Raw genomic sequence first — 21,253 nt, forward strand, 5'->3', positions numbered from 1 at the left:
CATTTTGGATGCAGATTCAGTCCTATCTTAGATGTGTTTGTAAGCCTGAAATCAGTTTGGATCAGAGAAACTTAAACCAAGTTTCTGCTTCAGTGTTCTGTTAAGCAAGTTGGAATGGAAAAGCAGAGCGATATTGTGAATAGGGAAGATAATGTGATACATTGTACCCAGGTGTGTGTCCTGGTGGAGGAGCTTGTTAGGGAGCTCACTTAGAAACAGGTGCCATCTCTTTATAAGGTGAATGAATACACACAGTGTTCTCTATCTGCAGTATGGTCAGTGTCTGTGCTTTGTTGAAATGGAAAACGATATGCTGCTTGAAATTTCAGAAATGGCTATTTTCAGATGCCACAGTATGTTAAGCCTGGAAAACTGCAGAAACACTGACTGACTTTTTCTGCCCTCCCAGGTGATCAACAGCAGTTAATGCCAGCGGACTCTCTCCATAGAAAGAAGCTGGCCAAAAGACCTGGGTACATGAGGCCAGAGGCTCAGCAACAGATCGAGTTCCAGTCCCTGGGTGCCTGCGCAGGGTCCAGCCCAGCAGAGCTCCAGCATGGTAGGCAGCACTGTGAAGGCTCTGAGGGATGTGCTCTGCTCAGACAGTGCCAAAATGACCTGGAATTCCTGCACCGTAGTGCTGTAGTTCCTGCTAATGGGGTGACAACCTTGGCCGCTACTGGAAACCCTCCAGGATGCTGTGAAAATCTTTCTTGCTGCAATAGTCCACGGTCAGATAGCACAGGGATAGGAGATGTTCCTGCTGGGTGCTGTACGTGGCAGAAAAGCTGCAGCACCAAAGTGAGCAAGCTCCCAAACATGTATGCTTTGGATCAGACAGAAGTGAATAACAACTGTGAATATCAAAACAGAGATGGTATTTCTTGTTCTGCTGGTGCACAGGATAGCTTTAGATCATGTTTCAGTTTCATACAGCTCTCCCTGAACTTGGCCTCTGGAGTAAATGATGTGGAAGGCAAATCTATTGAGGAAACTGAGATTGTACTGCATCCCAAAACCACAGGCAATCTGCAGAAGCCAGAAGAGATGGCACAAGCTCATGAGCACTTGGGAGATTTGTGCTGCTCCTCCAGTTCTGGTGAAGATTTGCAGCATGAACATGAGAGCCCAGTAAATGATAAATTACAGGACTGTGAGACTGTCTCTCTCTTGGATATAGACACAACATTTTCATATTCTACAGATTCCTCGGATGCAGCATCTGCTGGCTCTTCTGTCACCTCAGGCTATGAAAGTAGCTTTACTGTCAGTGACCATAACTGGGATACTTTGATGAAAAAATATGAACCAGTGCTACAGGATTGCTTGCTTGGCAACCGCAGTACGTTAAAGGTCAGTAATCTCACTTTGTTTTTGATACCTTGTCCTCAAAACATTTTATTTGTAGTGCCAAAATCAAAGTTTATGTAGGAGTTCAGATACTACTGGCTTTTGTGCCCTTTGTTCAGAGTTTTGCAGTAGACCTCTGCATGATAAAAATGAGATAACAGGATTTGTTTGGTTCTTTAAAAATAGGTGATATTTTTGCAGTACCCTATTCTATGTTCTACTGAAACTTTAATCCTCTCATTTCCAACATCACACATCAGTTTCTGACTTCAGTAAGTACCATTTCTTTTCACAGGTGGCTATTTTGTCTGCAGTTTGGGTTATACGTAGTATAAAATTAGAAGGTGGTAAGAACTCTTTTCTTGAATTATCATGATTTAACAACACCAAACTTTTTAATTGGAAATGTTGAAGTTGAGCCAAAGACTTCTAGGAATTAGGTTACTTTGTGAAAGTAGTGTGTAATCTAATAGGTGCATGAAGAAAAATGGGGGTCGAGTCCCTCTCTGTCTCCAGCTGGGAACTGAATCTTTTTTTCTTTTCCCCTTCTACGCTAGGGGAGTAGTGGGCTGGTGAGTCAGGAGTCTTTTTGCATATATGTATGTTCCCACACTTAGACCTACAGTGTATACAGGCAGTGTCATTCACTGTGCTCTTTATAGGAGAGATGTGGGAAATCTTTAAGAAGGATCAGCTGTGTTATATTTTTATGATGGTAGGGTGGGCATTCTGAGCTTACCCAATCAAAGGAGCCAAGTATTGGCTTTACTGTGCACACAGGAAACAATCATCTAGAAGGTAATATGGAGACAATGGATTGCACTAATTTGTTCAAGGTGCACTGAGTGGGTAGTGAGAATTTTGTTGGTGGTGTTTTGTTTTTTTTTTAGTTGTTTGGGTTGTTTTTTGTTTTGTTGTTGTTTTTTATTTTTTTTTAATTTTATTTTAATTGTCTCACTAGTGCCCAAGTTTCTTGGTTGCCTTTCAGAAACTTAGATCTTTGTAACTTCTCAGCTCAGACACCTACCTGGTGAGATGTGCTGTATTGTCTTTAGGCCTAATGAAACAACCTGGTCTAGAGAGACTTTGCACAAACCTCCTGTCTGGGCAAGACAGAAGGCTGAGAAACATTTATGCTTTCTTTACTTACCATGACATCTGACCTGGGCTTACAATGCTTTGTAGTACTTTATTTTCATAGATGATATGTGTAGAACTAGGTTCTCTTATTTACAAACTTCACACACATTTACATGGAGCAGTTTCTTTGGTTTCATGCCTGGAATTGCAATGTGCCTATAGTCTGAGATAGTTTGGGAAATTAATTCACTGCAAATTTGGGAATGTATAATGCAATCAAAATAGGAAACTATTTTCCTTTCTTTTCAGTATTGCTTATTTGATAGGCACAAAAGAAACATTGTTATCTTTAATTTCTGTATTCATTAATACATTGAATGGAGAACTGGGGATTTGTGCCCTCAGATATCTTTGCCCTTGGTTAGCCAGTCTTGTATGTTGAATTTGAAGCACCTTCCTATTGTAATGATAATGCGTAGAATCTCAAAGTTTTCAGAAAGGAACAAAGGCAACAGTAGTCAAGAAAAGGAGACAATACCAAAGTTATTAAAATTATGCTTTCTCTGTACTTAAAAAGTGATCTTCATCTGGTACACATCTAGGACATGCCACTCTGAAGCACAAGCAGGTCTTTGATTAGCTGAGCTCCAAATGTCTCCCAGCCTGCAAATAGAAAGCACTTTACAGTGCAGCATCAGTCTGTTTGCTGTGGGTGTGCCTGGGCTGTGGTACCCGTGCTGACTTTAAGTGACCTGCCACTGTAGGGCATGATGGAATAAACACTACCAGCAGCAGCAAAGCTGTGCTCTCAGTATAGGTTGTTGTTATACATCATGGATATGAAAAAAGTGTCACTTGAATCATTCCTACTGCAAGCTTCTTTAAAACTCTATAAAAAGTTGGGCATAAAACAGAGAAAATAATTTATGGTGAGGGTTCAGAGCTCCTCCCTTCAGTACCATTTGCCTTCCTCACTAGCCTCAGAGAATAAAGATTGGAGTTTTGGGAAGTGAAAACTGAAATAAAGTAAAGCACAGAAGAAATGGGAACATGTGCAATGTTTTTTGTTTGTTTTTCTTCTGGAGCGTCCTGTAGCGTATTATTAATCAAACATTTTTGGATACTCTCCTGACTTTATATTTTATAGTTCATTTCTTACCAGTCCACTTTCACATACCATATTTAGAGGGAAATCTTGAAATTAAAGGTTTGTGTGTTGATTGTCTAATTTATGTGTTGATGTGTAGTCTTGATAACTGAGTGCTTCTATTAACTTGTTGACTGGCTGTACCTGTTTTTCTAAATATGAGGATTAAACATGAAAGAGCTTCAGGGAGAATGGAAATATATTTTAAGATTTCTTAAGGATATCTAAACTATGGATTTTTGTGCTCTCCCAAGCACTTTCAGGCTTTGGTCTTTGAGAATATACACTGCTTCTTTCTCCAGGCTCACCTTTTTCAGGGCTGATAGTGGCTTGTTTGGTACAGATCATGCATAAATTTAATAAGAAACACATTTGAGTCTTGTACCTGCAGCTATGGCTGTCATGGCAGTTAGGAGAAGACTAAACCTACCTTCCAACCAATTTCTTTTAACAGCAAAAACTTGTAAAGGCCTTACAAAATTTTAGTAAATTTAGAACTTTGGTCCAGACTCTTGATGTTAACAAAGAGAAGCATTAACTTTTAAAATAAAACTCTAATATGGTAAGTTTCTTTTGGAACGTGAGAGAGTACTTTGTATGTGATTTGGGTATTCTTGGTGTTCTGCTTTTATTCCTCATCTAGCATTTGCATTGTGAAAATGCAAATATCAACATTATGTAGATAAGCCTAAATTGTGTTTTAAGGAAACTTTTTTGGCTGCAAATTAACATTCTTTTCTGACCCATAATATCAATATACCTGTTCCAAAGTATTCATACTGCATTTCTGTTTACAGAATAAAATGTGCTTTGCATATGGAAATTTTATATTTGTTCTCTGCAAAACTCAGGTAAAGATTGTTGGAATGAGCTTGGGAACATACCATTGAGTACAATGTGATCAGAAGGATATCATGCTGACAGAATTCTCTAATGATCATACTTTCATTTATTCAAAGGGTGAAAAATATCCTACGATTGCACGATCTCCTTTGCTTTTCAAGAAATATAATTTGTTATTCTCTGTGTGTGTTTGGACTAAAGCCATGCTTGGCTCAAGTAGCTGCAGTTCAGCTGACTTCCAAATAGGTCTGTCTACTTAACAAATGCTGGGCTTAACTATCAACATTTGGCCATTGTAATGATGTAGTAATCTATTACATTTATATAGCATAGAAGTTAGTAGTCTGTATATTTTTAAATGCAGCTTCTTCTTAACTAACTTTTTTTCTTTGCATAGTTAAAATCCTTGATCTTACGGCTTCAGAGGCTTCAGGAAAAAGCAATAGAGGAAGATGACTATGATAGAGGTGAGAATTGCTCCTTCCTACTCCCCACTGGATCATTCTGCTTTTTTTTTTTCCCTTTCCCTCTTCCTCTATTAGTTTTATTTTATATTTCCTACATAGCAGTGACTAGGTGTGGAAAACGAGTTCAATGAACTGTATTGCTTATTCTGTCATATGGCAGGAAACAAATTAAAGTAGGTCAGCAGCAGGTAGCAACAGTTTTTATTTTCTTGAGCCACATCACCATGTGGCAAGGTTGAAATCCAAATACCCACCATCTGGATCGGCTGTTGTGAAGCAACATGACTGAAAAAAATGCAGAAATGAATGGAAGCTTCAAAAGGAGAAAGGGCAGGCACTGGCTGCTGACAGAGTGAGATTTGCTGCTTGCCACATTTAGTCATGACACTACAGCAGGGCTCATAGCAATAAGGTCAGTAGCTATTACAGAAGTGAAGGATACTGTCCTGTGGGATTAAGTTGATGTCCACTGAGTTCAATCAAATTCAGCTAGACAATATGGTGGTGATACAACTGCTGGCAAATATCTATCTTTGAATAATGCTTTTTTCTTTCAAATGCCTTGGCACTTCTGATAAGTTTTATGTGTGTGCACATTAATAATTTGAGCATCTATTAATATGTTTGATTTCTTATTGTTCCCTGTTGTGGTAGTCTGTGTTCAGGTACTCACATTTTGAAAATCTTGAGGTTCTAAGGTAAATTCTTCCTGCTAGGTCTATCTTCAGCTGGAAGAGACTGTAAGCATTCCAATGAGATCTGCATGGTTACTTCAGAGAATAAGTGTGGAAAAAGGCAGCTTCTTTTGTCCCACTTTAATATTCTTGGCTTTTAGGAATTGGGCAGTGGTCAGACTTGTGGTTTGCCTCTCCAAATTACTGTGTGATGCTTTGCAGTTGTAACATGACTGTTTTCCTGCCCCCAAAGATGTCCCCAGGATGAAAATCTGGTTTCTAGGGGGTAGGTGTGTAGCACTTTTGCAAGAGTGGTTCTGTTGGCCTCTTAAAGGCCTGCCTGTGTGTAGGAGAAGAGTCTGCTACTGCCACAAGTCGTTCTTTCAGTGTGGCATTCCTAATGGGGATAAAAACCCTTAGGTGTGTTAAAATCTGAGGATGTAGTAGATATTTATGGGTTTAGTCTCTGTCAAATAGACATTATTAATGTGTGTGCTTTACATGTGTAACACTCATAACTCTTATTTTTTAAGTGCCTGTGGGTTGAGCTCACAGTTGGAGACTTCCCAACAGCTGTGTACTCGGTGTGCATGGTTACCACAGATTCCAGCTGGGATTCTCTAGGCAGTCAGCCAGTCTGACAGCAGTGTTTCAGTGTATCAGGTGTGACATCTCCATGTGATGCCATATAGTCGTTGACCACAGGGAAAAATGATGACTTGTGTTGAATCTCACACAGAAAGCTCTTGTGTAGTTTTTCCTGGGCACTAGTCTTGTATCCTTAAAACAGGACCAGTTGTCTGTTGTCAATCACTCCCTCCTTTTATCCTTTTCAGTTCCACCCTAGTTATCAAGCAGGGTTCGCACACTTTGTTGCATTAATTCCCCTCAGGTAAGTGGTCTGACTGGAACGTTATTTCACCGGGTGTTGTGGGCATAGAGAGAAAAAGTGATAAGGAGAATCCACAGGTGAGATTACTGTTTTCTGTGCTAAGTCTGGCATAAACAGGCAGAAAACATTTGTTTTGGTATGTGACTGGATGCTGAGGTGCTTGAGAGACTTGAACTTCTTCCATCCCTTTGAAAACTAGATATTGTTGTTCTCAGAGAATGACATGCTTCATGCATGCATGCAACCAGGCATCCTGAGTTTTATCAATTCCTAGCTTTTGAGTCCTTGACCTGTTTTCTGTCATACTGGTCTTTGTTCTATTTTGGATTTTTTTTTTTTCTGTAACTACTTTTCATTATTTTCACGGAAGCTGAACTGGCTCCCTTAGTTTTCTTTTTGCAAAACATAGGCAGTCAGTGTATCTTCAAGATAAGACTTGCGTGGTGCATGGAGAAGGTGTAGTGCTGCAAGGAGAATCAGAGCTGTGACCTTCCCTCCTCACCTCACAGTGGTAAAGCTTTCCACCTTTGCTTTTAGAGTTACGCTGCTGCTCCTGGTGGAGAACAAAGGCTTCCCTGGCATGAGGTTTGAGAGCTTGTTAAATAGCTCACAGATTGGCCCAGTACCAATTTCTGTTCAAGTGAAATCTGTAATTAGCCTTCTTTAAAGGGATCTTATTGCCAAATATTGCTAGCAGGGAATGGAATTGCTAAATGCGCAGAGCTGTGATGTGGGGCATACATGGTGGTGAATTATCAAGGAGTGGGAGCAATGAACCTGGTGCATGGGGGGCGCTGAGGACATTTTAACTGTAATGCTAGGGAGAAAATTACTGATCCTGTAATTTGGGGAGTGACTCTGAGTATAGAGTGAGTCCTCTGCTAAGAGCAGAACTGTTTTGAATCAGAGATGATGGTAGTGGTATGTGTGGTGCCAACACAGGTCTTGCTCATTTGGAAGTGCTGCAGGAAAAGGATAGATGGGAATAGCTGTGAAATGCCCTGGACATGGAAGAGGTGAATAGAGAGGAGGGAGAGCAGGTGGAGAAGGGGTATGTGTGGCTAGACTCCCAAGGGAAAAGTTAAATTGCCAATAAATACATTATCATGTCTAACTACTGCATTGGTGCTAGAGTCTTCTCTCCAGCTTCAGCCATTATCAAGATCTTAACTCCAGAGATTTTCTGACTCCAGGTCTCAAAGAGCCATCTAGTCTTGAGGGAAGGCCTCTTGGTGGGAGGGAGATGTGTTAGCACTTAAAACTCCTCTTAGTGCTCAGAACTGTTTTCTGCTGTCTGACATTGCCAACTTCACAGCTTAAGGAGAGACAAGCATCACAGTTTGACATTGTTGCTTTCCTGCTCTACAGAACTTTTTGAAAGCTCCTGTAGTTTAAGGTAATCATTGAAACTGAATTATAAGTAAAGTAGTGTCCCTATAGGGAGGGAAAAGGGATGCACCGTGTTTTCAGTTGTGGCAACAAGACCAGGAAATGACGTAGAAATAAAGGCAGCTTATCCCCCTACAAAGCCACGGACAAATACCTTGTTGCAAACAACTCAGGAATAAGGGTACATTTGTTTTTCCACCTTGCAGAAACACAGGAGAAATGCACGCTGCTTGAGCTGTTAGAGAGCATGGTGTCTTCCAGGTTAATGTTAATACATTAGCATTTATTTACAGAATGAGGGAAGTTTTTTTTAAGGGCAGCCACAGCCCTCCATTGTTGTTTGAGAGGCAAGGGAATACCTGTTTAGGTCTTCAGCTTGTTTCTTTCTAGTTTTTCCTTTCTTTAGGTAAATCTAAAGATTTATCTGAATTTTTGTCTTTGTCTTCCTCCTCCCCTTGAGCTTGAGAGGTGCACAGCAGAAATGACTCTTGCTATTGCTTGGTTACCTTTGCTGTGCCTCTGCAAGACCTGCATTGGCATGGTTAGGGTGTTGGTGTGGAGGAGCTTCAATCAGGCGTTCAGAGAAGTGCATTTTTTCTACTCTTTCTGGCAGTGCTGAGTGTGCAGGGTGGGGAATGTGTTTGTTCCAAGAGCGTTGGAGGCTGCTCGGGGTGGAGGCCACCCCTGTGTCCCTCATTGGTGCTCATTTTCTGGAGGTCACAGTGCTGTGAAACCTGCAGGGTGTTCTCCCTTCGTGCTGTAGCTGTCAGGGGTTCTTTCAAATGCAGATATTCCTCGGCTGTGAAATGGTTGTGTGAAATGCATATTCAGTGAGACAAATATCCTCAGTCCCAGTATAATTTTAAAGAGGAACCCTTGGGATGTTATGTGTTTTATTGCTCTTGCTTCTTTTTAGGTGCTGAAATATTGGGAAAGAAATTTTTTTTTTTCTGTATTTACTTGTGGTCTCCTCTTGATGGCCACATTACTGTATATTTTCAAAGCAGGTGGTGTACCATGGGAATATAAGCATTTTGCCTTGCATAGCATATAGGAAAAATTGGTCTGTTCTCCAAGGATCACTTGGAGTGTTGTCATGGCTCATTATTCATGATGGAGCTTGACAGCTCCAAGGTTAAACACACTGCTGAATACAGGAGGAAAAAAAAAAAAGACTGTGTATTTTGTGTCTGTGGGAGTTGTGCTTGCAGTAGGAGTGAGTGCATTTTGCTCAGTACAAATTCATTGCCCAAGCATTTGAAAATCTCTTTCCTGTTCTTTGCTGCTTGTTCTTCTCAACCTTGCTTGGTGCAAGAGGCAAGTGGAGTGGTAACTGTCAGGACTGAGTCTTGCTGCTGAGCTCCACTACTGGCTCACGTGACATCTTGTTTCTGAGCAAAGAGTTTCTGCAGAACTAATGATTCTTTTAAATTATGATAATTACTTTTAAAATAATTTTTTTCTTTGCAGATGCCTTGCTTGCAACTGGTCAGGAATGCTAATTCCCCCATGCAATTCAGAGTTAGGATTCTTCAGTGAAGGTCATTGAGCAGATCAGAGCAACTCCTCATCAGTACAACATGACAGAAAGAACACAGAAACATTTATGCCTGTGGTGGCAAAATCTATCCTATCTCAGCAAGAAGGATTCATGCTGTAGATACATTTAATGTCATGTAAGCCTTCAGTTATTTTAGGTGAGCTCGCAAAGGATGAGCTGTGTGAATTGGTGAACTGCCATTCACTTGTGCACTGTGTGCTCTACAGAAAAATAATGTCTGCATCTTTTTTCTTTTTTGCTCTTTGCTTGTGTTCTTTAAGACCTCTTAATACCAATTGTCTTTTCCATATCTCAGGATCTGCAGGGCATCAAGGACACCCTCTGGTGTGTGCAGGAGTTTGAGTCTCATTTTGTACATTTTCCCTTAATCACAAGACTAGGAAGGGGAAGGAAAGACTTTGTAGCTGTTAGTCTCCTGTAGGTTTACATTATAAGAGGTGCTGTTGCTCACTTGAACCAACTACTTGTTTTAAGGCAACTGCAGAGAAAGTAAATGAGAAAGAATCATGTTCAGTAATGCTTGGGTTGAAAATGTTAAATGGCATTCAGAGGAAGGCCTTTGCTACTTCTTACACTGGTACTAGCAAATACTAAATTTTGCAAAAACTCTGAACGCCTGGCCAGATGTGTAGCTGTTTGGTCTTTACATGTTCCTTTTTGCAGTTTAAATGGGAGCAGTATTTTTTCCCAATTTGAAGTACTATTTCCAATCATAGCTCTTAAACATTTGAACTAATCTGATATTCAAGCAGGTGGGTGGTGTGTTGTTCTTTTTGTTGTCTTTTTTGTTTGTTTTTCAATTTCTTTTTTTCTTGGAAGAGCTGTTTGTAGATGAGGGTTGGATAGAATCCCTGCTTTACTGTGCTTCTATTATTTTGAACTAAACTGCTTGCTTGACAGATGGCTGCTATAACAGGACCCAGAAATGAAGGCAACTTGGCTTCTTTCTGAGGAAGGACAGGGAATTTGAGAGAAGCTATATCTGGAAATAACTCTCGAAGAACACGTTGCTTTGGATTGGACTTGTTTCAGTGTGGCATGTACCTTTGGAAGTTGAATCTTCAAACCCAGCTGTATGTTTAGTGAAGCTCTCTAGCTGAGGTTGCTGACTAAATAAAAAGTGGCAAATTCTGGAGGAGCAGAGCTGCTGCGACAAAGGAGACTTGCTGCAAGCTTGTAACTTGCAGTTGCAGGCCCCTGACTTGTCACTGGGTTTGGGGTGGATGGAACAAATAGGGCTTTCTCTTGTGCCATGCTGTGAGAGTCTTGTTTCATCACAAGCTGTAGAAGCTTCCTGGAATCTGTGGGTAAGTCTTCTAGGTTTCATTTTTCATTTTTATAACTTTCCTGTAAAGCTATTAAGAGGATGGGGGGAAAAAGAACTTGTATAAATTCTCAAACCCAAACCTTTGTTACGTGGATCTTGCTTATCTTGTCTCACTCTGATAAATTCAAATAACCTCCCCAAAAGAGTTTGGAAGGTTAAGGATAGTAAATGCATATGTGCAGTATACATTAGACTTAAATTACCTTGCAACAAAACAGTCTTGCACCTCTACCATCTTGTCCATGTCCCTCTAAGATAGCGGACTGAAATGAAAAACAGAAGTCTTTTTGCACATATCCATTTTTTGTTTGGTGCTAGTTGAAACTGTGGACTGAAATGCTGTTGTTCAAATGTATCATCTTTGTTTCTGTCCATAAGCAGCACTAATAACATTACTGATTATTTTTATGCAATCTGTGTTAGGCCTATCCTGTTTCTATTGTGCTTGGTTTTCTTTTATTTAATTGCAAAACTGAGCAGGAGTCACAATTTTAAGGTATGAATTTCCTTATCTCGCTGTCAGGTAGACAACTGGGAAAACTTTTTTTAATACTACCATAGTAGTGACCAATACTTAGGACAGGGAGGTCTGCTATGCATTTCTGGGTACTTTGACTTCTTGTTTTTAGTCATTACATGAGGAACACATGCATCTTCAGCAGGTTCTTGAAATTCTTTTGATGCGAATTCTTATTTTAGACCAGTTGTTCTGTTTCACATCAATGAGTGTCTTGGAGGTAGAACCAACTCTTGGTGTTGGTCTAGTTATGCTCCACATTGAAAATGCAGTTGTGTTTTCTGTATCTAATTCCTTAGCCAATATTGGAGCAGAAACTGCTGTAGTCATGCACTATCGTGCTTAAACCGTGCAGCCTAAATATTTTTAGGAAGTGGTAGTATTTTATGGGATTCTGTATGCTCTTGTATTTTAATCTTGGCCAGAGTGAAGAGGCTCAGCTATGTCTTGTGTTTCTGGAAGCTGCTTGACAAGAGGAAAATTGCTGGAGTTTTGGCATAGAGAGTGCTTGGAAGCTTTCTCTGCTCCTGGCCATCTGCTGCCTAAAACTGACCCTGCCAGCCACTCTCCTAGGGCACTCAGGCTCTGTTTCCCAGTCCATGATGCAGCCAAGCTGTTCCCAGACAGCCTGGCCAGTCTTTCACAAACAAACAAGCAATGACAAAAATACGAACAAAATAAGCAATTATGGGTAATTTAAGATCTTACTTGCTGAATGGCTGTTTGAAGCATTGGGCTCTGATGGGTGTAGCTTGGGAGAAGTGTTGATGTGCTATCTGGACAGTACCCACTGAGTGAATGACATGGCTCTCCTGATACCCAGCCAGCCCATCTGCTTACTTTGCACTTGAAAACAAATTTTATATTCAGGACAGACTTATCTTTCCCTAGCTCTTTAGAAATATTAGCTCCAGATAAGAAAACTGTGTTTCATTTGCAATATGACCACTAGAGACAGCATGGCTGTTAATTCACCCAGCAACTAAAAATTGATTTTGTTGCCCTTGTCTTACACTTTGGATATAAAAATTCTAAAGGAAGGGGGACACCTGCTCTTTTCAATTGTTATCTGCTTAATAAATGACTGAACATGGGCAAAAACTTCTAGATGTCATAATGCAATTTCTTTGTGAATTTGGATTAAAAGGATGCCGAATGAACGTGACTACCATTTGAAAGCAAACATGAAAATCTTTCAGTGTGAGTCTTCTGTGGGGAAATGATAATGCTCTTTGCTGATTCTTGAATGGTGTCTGGTCAAATTCCTATTAGGATGTTTTTATTGGAGATCTCTGCAGCCCTGCCATTGCTTTCCAAATTCCCCTGCAAAGTGTAATTGCCTTAAGTCAATTAGCTTGTGCTTTATCTTCAGATTTCCCTCCTCTCCTCTGTGTCCACCTGTCCAGGCCAAACTGCCCATGCTGGGGTGTGTTCATTGTTCTGCAGATGTGTCTGTGCTCTCTGATGCTTCACTGCCCTGCCTTCGGCATATGCAAGCTTCTGTGTGTTTCTTTCTTATCATTAGCTTGTGGAAGGTAAAAGTAGCAAATGTGGTGTTTCATGGAGATCTTTAGTGCTCTTAGGACAGTGATAAGTTTGTGGCAGTACGTGTTAATGAAACAACCAAGTGGGTAAATGTCAAATTCCTAGCATTCTTCTACAATAGCATGTGTTGGACAAAGACAGTGAAGAAATGCTGACTGTGGGAGCATCCAAACTGATGTCAGATAATGTGGGTTTTAAATTTGCTTACCAGTTTAATTCCAGTCAGGATTCCTGTGACTGGGACATCTTTGTGCTCACTGAGATTTTTTTTTAATGTGAAAAAGTAGATAAATTAATAAGAAATAAGAGTTATTATTAATTTTAAGAGAAATTAATAAGTAATAAGAAATTAATAAGTTGAATTGGTTTGATGTTTGGCAAACTTGGAAACAAAGCAAGATGAGGTGCTGTGATTTGGAGGCATAATTCTAACATGATGTTGGAGCCACATACAAATAAAGACGTACAGCCTTTTTTGCTTAGGTCACAGCAGAGTGTGCTATTTATCTGACTTACTTGTGGGTATTCATTTGGGTGTCCTCTGGCACTGCCATGTGCCCCTGTATGCCTCCCTGGACAAATAACATCTTGGAAAAAAGTCTTTAACCCTGGAGAAGCTCTGCTAGAAGCTCTCCAGAGGCCATTCAGCTTCTTGAGAAACTCAGGGGAAGTACAGAACAAAACCCATTTTTGTTTATGTGTGCTCTGAGCTGTTGCCATGCACCAGTGTTAGGGAGGATGTTAAATATTGAAGCATTTGGGATATTGGTCTCAAAAATAAGACCTGCTTAGAAATGAGTGGGTTTTTATCTTATTTATTTTTTTTTCATGATGTACTGTACCTAAAATATTTCTTTGCTGTCCTAATATCTAACCCTAAACTCGGAATAGGTTGTTCTAAGATCAGGAATTGCAATATCTAAATTTCAGGCATATCAGTTTCTGCCTCTTGCCTGAAGAAACTTTCAAGGGGCATGTTGCAGAGAGGTACCAACTGATGTGTTCTGCAAAGCTCCTGCACTTGAGTTATACTGAGTGAGAACACACAGGAGACATCTCAAATTGGACAGAAGTGACAATATCACTTCACTACTTAAGCACTCTTGAACAAATGTGTTTTGTAAGATTTTTGTCTAACTCTAGGATTTCAGTTGTGCAAAATATGTGGGAAATTTTTCTTAGTTTTCTTCCTTTTGTCTTGTGAGGCAAATGAGATTAGTCATTAGCTATGGGTACAGGTATTGGTCTGCTGGAGTTAAAATTCATTCTCAGTGCAGGATTTTGCAGGGCCATGAATTCCAGACAAGATTTGTTGCAGGGAAATATCTTTAGGAGTCTGACCATAATCAGACAAGCTTTTAGACACACAGGTGTGGAAGAGTTTTCATGCCTGACAGTTTGTCTTACTGTTCTAACTTAACTAGTTGCCCTGGCTGACTAGTTAGCTGGACAAGCCTTGTGCTGCCTGTTTTGTGGTGCTCTGATAAATGTGTTATAAGCAATAGTGTGGTGCTGTAGTGTGTGTGAGGGGAAAAGATGGTTCTAGCTTTGCTTTACAAATCAGTAGACTCCATGCTTGCCTTTGAAACTTCACAGTGAGAGTATGATATTTGCTTCTCTAAAACTGTCAGTTTGGTATTTTGTAGTAGCTGGTAACTGATAATGTCAAGTACGTTACCAGTTTTACCTGCTTCATTAAATCTAAATAACCAAGAGAACATGTAGATAACTAAAATCACTATCTAGGAAGGATTTCTTTTTAAGAAAAATAAATACTGATCACTTATTAGAAAATGGGAAATTGAAAAGCAAGTAGTTTGGAATTTCCCATTGTGCATACCAATAACAGTAAAACAAATGTTGCTGGAATAAAAAGTATTTTTAGAAACTTCTGGAGGAACTTGGCTAATAAAAGGTCTTCTGAAAGCACAGGTGGAAAAGCTGATGTGACTAAATGGTGTGATTTTTTTTTTTTTCAGCTTTAGTTTTTGTTATAGAGGTGAAGATCAGCCATGCAGTCACACCAGTAATCTGTGGCTTCTAGAGTTGTGCAAAATTTGAAATGAATAATGGCATAAAAAATGCATATAAATAGAATTGTGACTATCAGCCCAATTCTGGAAGTTAATTCTACTTTATCTGTTTTTGAAGCAAATTATTTTTAGTCCTAAGAGTGTAATAGTTTTAAAGTAGAATGTATGTTTAAAACTCCCTCAGTAATACAATCTCTAAGTGAATTTTTCTTGTGTTATCAAATGAGTATGACACGCCCTCATGTATTTTTCAACTTTTTAAAAATAAAGCATATAATGTAATGGGATGACTCTTGGCTGCACCTCTGCAGTGGGCTGAAGTGGGCTCTTTTCAGTCTGAATCCTGAGTGACAGCAAGAACTTTCTCAATGGGAGTAATTTGAAATTACATGGTTTTCTTAATCATGAGCACGTAGGAATGTAGAGAGAAAAGGTTACTGCTGTACCCCATAACACAGTGCAAAGCCTACTAGTAGGGTTATTGCTGAAAAGTCCTTATCTTTCAAATACCACTCAAGGGGAACTGATTTCTCAATCCTTAATCTGAGCAGGAGTCAAACTGGTGAACTGGAAGCAGAAAGCTCAATAGACCATTAGTAGTTCTGCTGAGTTTTTGTGTTTACAAGTTTGAGAAAGTGGCCCTGATGACTTAAGGAAGCTACACTGACTGTGACCTCCTTCAAATCTGTACAAGTAGTTACCTGCTGCTCTGTATTCAGAGGCCAAATGCCCTGCTTTGTTGCCCATGTTCATAGAGAATCTGCTATCCTGGCCTTTCCAAGAACAAACAAAAGGAATAAATCAAAAAGCTCAGCTCTTTTAAGTACACAGCTATAATTAAAATCAAACTCAAATTCGTAGTGAAGTGCAGAGGTGTTGATTTGAAATATTTAAATTACTACCTTTATGTGGTGTGTTGCTGTTACGGCGTGGCGACCTGGTTCGGGAGGTCTGGCACGGTGACCCAAGGCCCAGGGTCACTCGGTCCAATGCTACATACACCAATGTGGTGGACAGCAAATGGCGTTTATTGAGGGGTCTCAGGGGTATTTATGGACTAAGGGGTTTCTCTACGTCAGAAAGGGGTTTGGCTATACTTTCTAGGGTTAGTATGGAGTGGAAAGTTACTGGCATCTATAGGTTAGGGGGGCTACACGTTTGGCTACATTCCAAGGGTGATCCTTATCTCTGGGGAGAGGGGCAGAAGGAGTCCTGTAATTTTCCGTCACAGCCCGAAATCTTCCGAACGCCTGTCCCTTACCTACCACAGTGGTGGAGAAAACACTTTTGAGCGAGAGCTGAAATAGTCCCATTCACAGGTAGGCTTTAACCGCTGGTTATTCTGGTGCTGTCTAATAATAATGAAAATAGTGAGGAGGTCTGAACAAAGAGATTCTGGTCAGGCTGCGTCACTTGCCTTGCAGAACCTAGGGTAAGAAGATTCAGCATGTGTGTATAAAAAACCCAAAGCAATTCATAGTGTTGTGTAAAATGACAAGATATTCCAGGGAAAGAAATGCTGAAGATACGGAGTAGGATAAAAACAAGAATTATTTGGGGAAAAAAAATCCAAAGTAGAATTACTTCAGAATTAAAATTTAATTCTGTTTCAGAGCAATGTGCCTGCAGAAGCACAGCTACTAGATTGGTTTTCTGATATAATTATTCTGCCATCACAAATCTGCTCATGTCTGCATGTAGAGAAGTCTGAATTTTGTGCAGTTTTATATTTCCTGTCTCAAGTGCTTGTTTCCCCTCCTGTAACTCCCAGGACTTACTATGAGGAAAATATAGGATGCTGTTATTTCATTTAAATGGCTCTTAATTTTTTTTCTTAACATTTTTGAAAACAATCATTATGTTCCAGGTAAGAAGGAGGAGAGAAATCTGGCAGAGAAACAAATAATCTTTATTCTCCATGTCATGCACTGTTGCCACTTTGCTTGTTGAGTGAGAGGCAATGGGTGTTTCTCTCTGCCCTGCTCCTGCTTTCAAAATATTTAGGCTCTTTCTACCTGTAGGTGTTGTACTGACTGACCCACTCAGGCTGAGTATATAGGGGCAGCCTTACATGCTGAAATTATTCCATTGTTATTGCTTCTCTCAGAGCAACAAAAAAATACAAAAGACAAGAAGTCCTTTCCTTTTCAGTCAAGAAAGGAGAAGGCGAGGCTGCCTGTCTGTGTGTGAATGGCTAATGCCTCACCAGTGCAAACAGATGGGAGTTACTTGGGAACAGTGTGGGCAGCAAAGCAGCTGAGCTGTATTTGACTTACTTTCTTTACTTGTGACACACTTGTTTCTTGAATATAGGAAAAAAATATTCATTATGTCAAAAAAAGTGAAACGAAGCTTTTTTGGCTGGTTAAAATGTCCTGAAAAATGCTGCTTTTGCTCAGATGAGAAAAAAGCAATGAACTTCCTGTTTAAGCCAGTGGTCAGTTGTGTGCTGACTGCAAGAGGTGTAGGTCAGGTGAGGGCTGGAATCCTTCAAGAGGATAATGTAGCTGGTTCTGCTGGACAAGCATCTTCTGGGCTGCAGCTTGAAGGAAGCAGACTTGAAGTTTGACTTTAACAGGCCTGTGTCTGAGAGGTTTCTTGTACCTCCATGTGTGCTTCTGGAGGGACTGTGCCATTAGTGATGTTTGCCACATTTCCTGGCCTCCCAAGGGTGCAAGCAAACAACATTGTTTATCCTGTCTCTCTGATGAAGTAAGTGGCCAAGTTTGACTTGCATGCTGTGCCTGCTTTTAATTTGTCTAGAAGCCCCTTTTCCCCTGCTTTTATTTTATGATGTACAATTCCGTAATAGAAACTTCCTTGCCAGTGCCTATAATTGTTCAGAGTGAATGTTGATAAGAGCAACTAATAGTGAGCTGAATGTTTGCTTACAAAATCAGTTTTGATTTCTGAAGTTAGGAGGGATGGAAAATTAGCTCTTTGGGGAAGTCTACCCTCCTTGATTCTAAACACTCCTGGCTTTCCCTTTCCTAAGAGGCAACCTTTCCCCTATTTCCATTAGAAAAGGGAACTCCTGTGCTCCACTTCCCTGCTCTGGAGTCCAGTGTGCTGCCTGCCCTTCTCTACACTTCCCCAAATCTGTTCTTTCGCTAACAGAAGTGGGCAGGTCAGTGGCTTGTGTTTCTTCCCCACTGCTGGAGCAGGATCCTAGAAGCTGCTGTCCTCTTAGCCAAGACTGATGAGGGGTTTTTGAATTTTTTTCATGTAAGGCAGATGCTTTAGGGTTCACATTTCTTTGTCTGTAGGAAGATCTAAGGAGTTGTTTGGATGGTTGGTTGTTCAGGTATGTATAGTTGGTGCTTATTGCTTATGCTGAGGAGTGTCTTCTTTCTCATGCATTTTTTACACAATCTTAATTTCTTCTTGCCTATCCATTACAAAATTATACTTCATATCTCCCCAGAATTGTCAAAGTCCCTTTTTAATATCCAAGATTAATCTGTCTTGTAATGCAACAGCACACAGTATTCCTAATATCTCCAATGCCTACCTAAAAAAAATATTGCTGGGATGCAGAACTTTTAAAGCACCCTTGGGAAAGCAAAGAAAGCCTTTTTACAGCCCTGTTAGGCAACCAAAAAGACTCTCTTTACCAAAGTAGACTGGATAACCTTTGGAAGAATGAAGAAAACAGTATGAAATACTAGATTTTTTTTCCTCAGTTCTCATCTGCAGGCCAATTGACTCTTGACAATTGGAGGTCTTTTTTTGAAGCGATGTGTAGCACACAAACCTATCATCTTGGCTTCCAAGCAAGTAGACAAATGACACTGGGGTCAGTTAAAAGTTGCAAAAAGTACCAGTCATCCCTTCTATGCAAAGGGGTTTTAAAGTAACAACTCAAACCTACTTGCAATAGAGAGATAGAGAGACTTCCTTGATGTTAATATTCTGCTCAGCCAAGATTAACTAAGTGCTGCAGACTTCTTTTGAAGGTTAGGATGAAGCTTGTGCTATGCTTATTTCCAATCAAAGAATGTTCTTGGGAGCTTAGGGTAAGGTCAGAAAGTTGAATGAATGTTTCATCGCTGCCAGCTCTCATGAAGTTCATGACTGTCCTGCTTTACAGCTTTTTCCCACTTTACTCAGGACTTGTCAGGCCACACCTGGAATACTGAGTTCAGTTTTGGTCCCTGCTACACAAAAAAAGATGTGGACAGGCTGGAGAGGGTCCAGAGAAGGACCATAAAGATGGCCAGAGGACTGGGAGCCTTCAGTGTGAAGAAAAGCTGAGAAAACTGGGTTTGTTCAGGCTTTAGGAAAAAAGGCTTAGGGGGGAGACCCTGTCACCATGTTCTCATATTTAAAAGGTGGCTACAAAGAAGATGGAGAGTCCCTTTTTGCAAGGAATCACATGAAAAGACGAGGAGTAATGGCCACTAATTACTCCTACCAGTTATCCTACCAGTTGGATGCAAGAAAATTTTTCTCAATGAAACCAATCAGTCATTGGAGTAATCTCCTTTGGGAAGTGGGGCATTTCCCAATGATGGATACCTTTAAGGTTCAGCTGAGCAGGGTGCTGGGCTCTCTTGTCTAGACTGTGCATCTCTGAGAGAGGTTGGATCAGGTGATCCCTGAGGTACTTTCCAACCTGGTATTCTATCATTGATTCTGCTTCCTTCTGTTGGTGAGGAGCCTAATTGGCCTCAAATAGCTGTTTGAGAAACATCCAGTAGATTTAGGGTATGTTTAGCAGCATTTTGATATGTTCAGTGCTGAACTACCTGTGCACAGTCTTTGTGCAGGTGGTGCTCTTGCTGTGCTTGGGTTTTGATGAGTATTTAAATGGCTCTTCCTTTATTGCTCAGCTGCTTCCAAGCATAAGCAGCTGCTTGTTACTGTGGTCTGTGGGGATGACCACAGTGGACAAGGAAGTGCTAATTACCAGGGTGACACCAGTGGGAAATGTGGATCTGTCAGAACTGCTGTCTCTGGGTGGATTTTGTCCTCTGGTGTTTTGACTTGTTCATTTAGAAATACTGTGCTTGGGGTCCCCTCCTGGCAAAAGGGCTGTCCATTTGCTTACTGCCTTAACCTTGGCCATGAGGAGTTGTCCGGGCTCCTACTGTGCAAATTCAGCCCCAGCAGATGCTGCTTTAGAAATAAAGCCAAACTAAAAAAGGAGAAGTCACAGAGTAGAGGATATCTTAATATCTGAGTATCTTAACCCTTTGTTTAGACGATAAGCAATTTAAAGAGTCATGTTAAGTACAAGGACAAATAATTGCTTGTTTAGCTTCCAAAGGAAAATTTGGGAAAATGGGTGGAGTGACCAGGAATGCCTGAACTGAACAAGAGATATTTTTGCTTCTTATAACAAAATATATTTCTGACTTTTTTAAACCTTTATGCTAACTATCTTGTTTAATAACAGTGAAGGAAGAAGGTGAATATGATGACAGTGCAAATGATGTGGCAACAGGGAGAACTTCTGGAGAATTTTTGGTTCAGAAACAAAGGCTTTTGATCATTGGTAAAGCTCAGTAACTGGGATATAATGTAGGAGATAAGGCAGTTGTACAGAGGGAAGTATTCAATAGGAGTTTTTGAAAAGAATAACATTAGAATTTTACTTTCTTTGAAACTTTATGCAAATACTTTGTTGCATTTTTTATTATATCCTTTTGTGTATTTGACACGTTGCCTGATTTTACCTTCTGCCTAAATGTGTTTAAAAAAGTTATTTCTGGAAAGTTTTTTTTGAAAGTTCACATGAAGGGATTTTGTCTGAGGGTTTATTTCTAAATGTTCATCATTGGATAATTGTATTAAATATAAGACACAGCAGCCTGGTAATTCCTGGAGCTTGCTGAAAGAGGTCTCTAGGATTTCCCTGCACCAGAGGTGGGTGCAGTATTGCAGAGGCTGGCAGGCTGCCCTGTAGGCTTTTCTCTCCATCCTTTGAAGTGTTGTAACATCCAGTTGTCACTGCTGCAGGCAGGAGCCTGTGCTGGATGGACCCTGATCTGATCTAGTTTGGCAATTCTTGTCACTTCAAGATTGTTTCGGTTTCTTCTGCTGGTGTAAAATGCCCATGTTTTGTTGTATGTACTTACTGTGCTGGCAAAGGTAGCATCTGTAAACTTTTCTTTTTAGCCCTTTATAAAACAATATCATTTTTTCCCCGGCAACTTAAGCTCATGTAACCACTTCAGCTTGTGCATCTGAGAATCCCACTGGCTTCAGTGGATATCAGATTCTTTATATTTAGGTTCTGGATCTATAAGCTTTCACCTCTTCAGATAGGAGACAGCTGGCCTGGGGCAAAATTTATTTACACACTATGCATCTGTTTGATGAAACCTCCAACTAAACAAATAACTTCTTCCAGAATGGGGGTGCTGGGTGGTATTCTCCAGAATATATTTTTGTGTCAATGCAGTTACAAGTAAAGCATCTACACA

General features: G+C 40.2%; 1 protein-coding gene across 2 annotated transcripts in view; it reads left to right on the forward strand.

The window, feature by feature from the left end:
- DISC1 (DISC1 scaffold protein) overlaps positions 1-21,253 on the forward strand; it is a 190,305-nt gene that overhangs the window by 18,147 nt on the left and 150,905 nt on the right. For both annotated transcript variants that reach the window (XR_004979961.1, XM_054514371.1), the window contains exons 2-3: positions 410-1,353; positions 4,818-4,887. Coding sequence is in view for 1 of the 2 variants with exons in the window: in XM_054514371.1 (XP_054370346.1) it covers positions 410-1,353; positions 4,818-4,887 (1,014 nt within the window). In the remaining variant the exon portion in view is untranslated. The remainder of the gene's footprint in view (positions 1-409; positions 1,354-4,817; positions 4,888-21,253) is intronic.

Source organism: Molothrus ater, chromosome 3, assembly GCF_012460135.2.
Source record: "Molothrus ater isolate BHLD 08-10-18 breed brown headed cowbird chromosome 3, BPBGC_Mater_1.1, whole genome shotgun sequence".
NCBI classification, from domain to species: Eukaryota; Metazoa; Chordata; class Aves; order Passeriformes; family Icteridae; genus Molothrus; species Molothrus ater.